We start from the raw sequence: 3,547 nt of genomic DNA, 5'->3' as shown, positions 1-3,547 counted from the left end.
AAGACGGCAGAAGTTCAATGCTACTTTGGTTCCAACCGCTCATGAAATATTTGTCAGCCTTTAGACTCTTGTACGCCTTCATCTGACGTACCACCACGGTTTTTCATCAGTTTTAGCTAGCTATGTAGTTAGCTAAATTACTCCGCTCCTCCAGACTTTAGACGGAGGTGTTTGATCTTTCTCTGTTGCCATTTCTCTGTTAGTTTTTAAAAAATTCTCACCTTTGTGTACAACTATTTTTGGGAGTGGAAAGCAGCCCTTGATTTTCTCCCGATTTGATCGGTTGGAACAGCCGTAAACCAGAGGCATTACTGCTGCAGTATTGAACCAGCCTCCAGTTGGCTGCCCTCCATCTGCGAAGAACCTATTGAGATCCAAGTCCTTAACTTTGAGTTTTGAGACCTAAACAAGTCATAATGCACTCTGTAACCTCTGTCTATAATTTTCAAACCTCACGTTTTGCTTACTTCAATTAGTTTTTTTGTTGGCCACCGTGTACTTTTCGTACATGAACAAAATTATCTTTGGTATCATTTACACCAACTGGCGCTCAGTAACGTAGTTAGTTCTTCATGGTTCTCTTCAGCAACTGGATTTGATGCTGTCGGATTGGTTCAAACTAAATGGATCTGAGGAAGTGTTGACTTGCTTTCAATGTTAGTTGGTTCAGGAAATGTAATGATACGTGGCACAGTTTTTAAATTACGTACTTTTTTAGTCTTTGGCTTTGGGGGAAAGTATCAATTATTTTCAAGTCCAAATGCTCAAGTCACAAGTCAAGTTGCAAGTCTTTTTTATTTGGTCAAGTCACGTCTAAAGACATCAAATTTCTAACTCAAGTTCACATTTTCTGCTTGTAACTCTGATTCTCAGAGGCACTATAGAATTAAAGTTGACCTACTTTAGCATAGATACGTTTAAACTGAGGATGACGTGACCAGATGGGTGTTGGGAAATAACAGGAGAAATATTCATGACCTATTATTCAGCTGTTCACCTTAATGACATGTGATGGTGTCACGTGGCTTAGGCAGGACAAAGCTGATATACAACGTTTGAGGGCAGGTAAACCCTGCAGACCAGCTCTGCTTTCATACTTGGATGATGTGACTCAACGGGCATCTGATGTTAAATGATGTTGGATTTTCATTTTTCGACAAAACACAAACAGGAAGAGGTTTATTCTGCTTTTGTGTGACAATAACATGAAATTTCTCTGAAATGTCGAATGCAACTCAGTCTCAGACCAACATCAGTGTTGAGCTGCAGTATCTAGGATTATTGGAAAAAGTGACGCTGTCCACTCTGACTACATTACCATGCTGTGTGTTTCTCTTCATTAACATCACCATGTTGTTCACCTTGAGGAGTAAACTGGTATTTCGTGAGACCTCCCGTTACATCCTTCTGTTTAACCTCCTTTGTGCAGACACTATGCAGATGGCACTGAGTCAGTTACTGTACCTACTGGCTGCTTGTAGAATAACACTGACGTATCCGTTATGTGGGGTTCTTGTCATGTTCGCCATTCTCACAAAAGAAATCTCCCCTTTCACACTGGTGGTGATGTCTCTGGAGAGATATGTGGCTGTGTGCTACCCACTGAGGCACACTACCATCATCACCATGAGAAACACAGCAGTGGCTATCATTGCAGTTTGGGGCTTTGGTTCACTAAATATCCTCACACGAGTTATTCTACTGTTAGATTTTCCATTTGAAGACCTGGAGAGCCTACAGATGAAAGATTTTTGTGGTTGGTATATAATTCTTCTCGGGCCGATGTCAGATCTTTACAATAAAGGCTACACTTATTTTCTGTTTGTATCAACTGGTGGGGCGATCACTTGCACCTATATTGGTGTGATGATAGCAGCCAGGTCAGCCTCCACAGACAAAGCTTCAGCCCGAAAGGCTCGTAACACACTGCTGCTGCATGTGGTGCAGCTGGGCCTCAGTCTCTCCTCGTTCATGCACAACTTGCTCCTCGTAGCCGTCTCAAAACTGGTTACGAGGATCACGCTCGTGCGCATACAGAATGTTTTTTATGTGTTTTTAATAATTCTCCCCAAATGTCTGAGTTCTCTCATCTATGGCCTCAGAGACCAGACCATCAGGTACGCCCTCGTGTACCACTTATGTTGTCGACTGAAGCTCTCAGTCGTCACAGCAAAGGCTGAAGTCTCACCCTAATATACACAGATATGAATTAACCTCTATGTGTTTGTTAAAGTCAGCATTTATAAGAAACTAATTCAAAATACATGTTTGAAATGATTTTAAATGTTTCATTTTTAGAATCTGTATCAACTGTTTTGTCAATATTTCTTGAAATCCACCCACAGAAACATGTCAACATTATCATTCTGACAACCAACAAAAGCTGTTAGTCACAATGATTTGAAAAGTATTTGTTCAGAGTTGTCGTCTTTTAACTTTTTAAAATAACTTTGTCCTAAAATGTGTTTGCAGGAGATAAGAGCCTGGGTGGATTACACAGGCAGCCCCCCCACCTCAACACCACCAGCTGCATCCAAACACACCATTGTCCCGGTACTCCAAACAATATCGCTTTTTGTCTCTGTTACTTCAGACACCCCCCCCCCCCCCCCTGTATAGCTGGGTTAGGGTAAGCCTGCAAAAAAGAGTTACAGAGGAAGGGATGGAGATACGGAGGAAAAAGAAGCAGACAGTTCCCTGGATAATTATTGCAAAATGTATTTATTTCGTAGGCATATCTGTTTATTTCATAAGCACAATTATTTATTTATTTAATATAAATGGCATTTCATATCAGTTCAGTTACTGCTCGTAAACGTCGTCATACCCATTCACTAAACTCTAACTAAATCCAGATTAGTTTAAGGTGGTTCAGCATCAGAAACCACATAAAAAAGTACAGGACCCAAATGTCCGACTGTTGTTGTTTTTGTTTGTCATGTGTTTGTTGTGTTACAAATGGGCTACAACTGAATTTGTTTGTGCATCCCTGTGCTGCATAATGACAATAACTGATCCTTTCTGCGAAACAATTTTTTCGCGCAACGAGGTTACATACAGAGTCAATGTAAAGACATGAATGGAACGTGAATACGCAAAGTTCGCCTCTTTCGAAATTCTTATAACACTGTGACGAGAAATCCTAGCAGCGTTGAGGGTTCTTCTCTTGTCATCACTTATTTTAGCTGGCGGTGTTAACTCAGAGCATATTATCACCCTGTGGTGTTTGTTCCGTAGCTAGTGTTTTGCAGTTTTAGCTAGCTAAACTAGCTGCCGGGAGATAGCTAGCTTGAACTGCGAAACACTAGCTGCAGAACAAACAAACGAGGATAATATCGCAGATATGGCTGGCTGTGTTTCCGGCAATATCACCACCATGGTCTGTGTTTTTTGTCATTAGGGCCCGAGCAACTGACAACGTCGGGCCAGGCGAGGCCCTATTGTTGTTCTAACGTTTAGGTAAACGTACGCATTTTTGGAGGACTTGCCATGCATGAAAACTCACCAAATTTTGGGGACTTGTCAGGCCTGGTGAAAATAGCCATCT

The 3,547-nt window shown here is 41.4% G+C and overlaps 1 protein-coding gene across 1 annotated transcript; it reads left to right on the top strand.

The window, feature by feature from the left end:
- The first annotated feature begins 1,221 nt into the window (after positions 1 to 1,221).
- LOC116379854 (odorant receptor 131-2-like) lies at positions 1,222 to 2,193 on the top strand. The gene has a single exon (XM_031841824.1). It carries the CDS (start codon positions 1,222 to 1,224, stop codon positions 2,191 to 2,193), a length of 972 nt encoding a protein of 323 aa, XP_031697684.1.
- The last annotated feature ends 1,354 nt before the right edge of the window (positions 2,194 to 3,547 follow it).

The sequence above is a fragment of the Anarrhichthys ocellatus genome, unplaced genomic scaffold (assembly GCF_004355925.1).
Source record: "Anarrhichthys ocellatus isolate YVR2014 unplaced genomic scaffold, GSC_Weel_1.0 scaffold5356, whole genome shotgun sequence".
Taxonomy (NCBI): Eukaryota; Metazoa; Chordata; class Actinopteri; order Perciformes; family Anarhichadidae; genus Anarrhichthys; species Anarrhichthys ocellatus.
The sequence above is the reverse complement of the archived record's forward strand: the minus strand, read 5'-3'. Positions and strand labels throughout refer to the sequence as shown.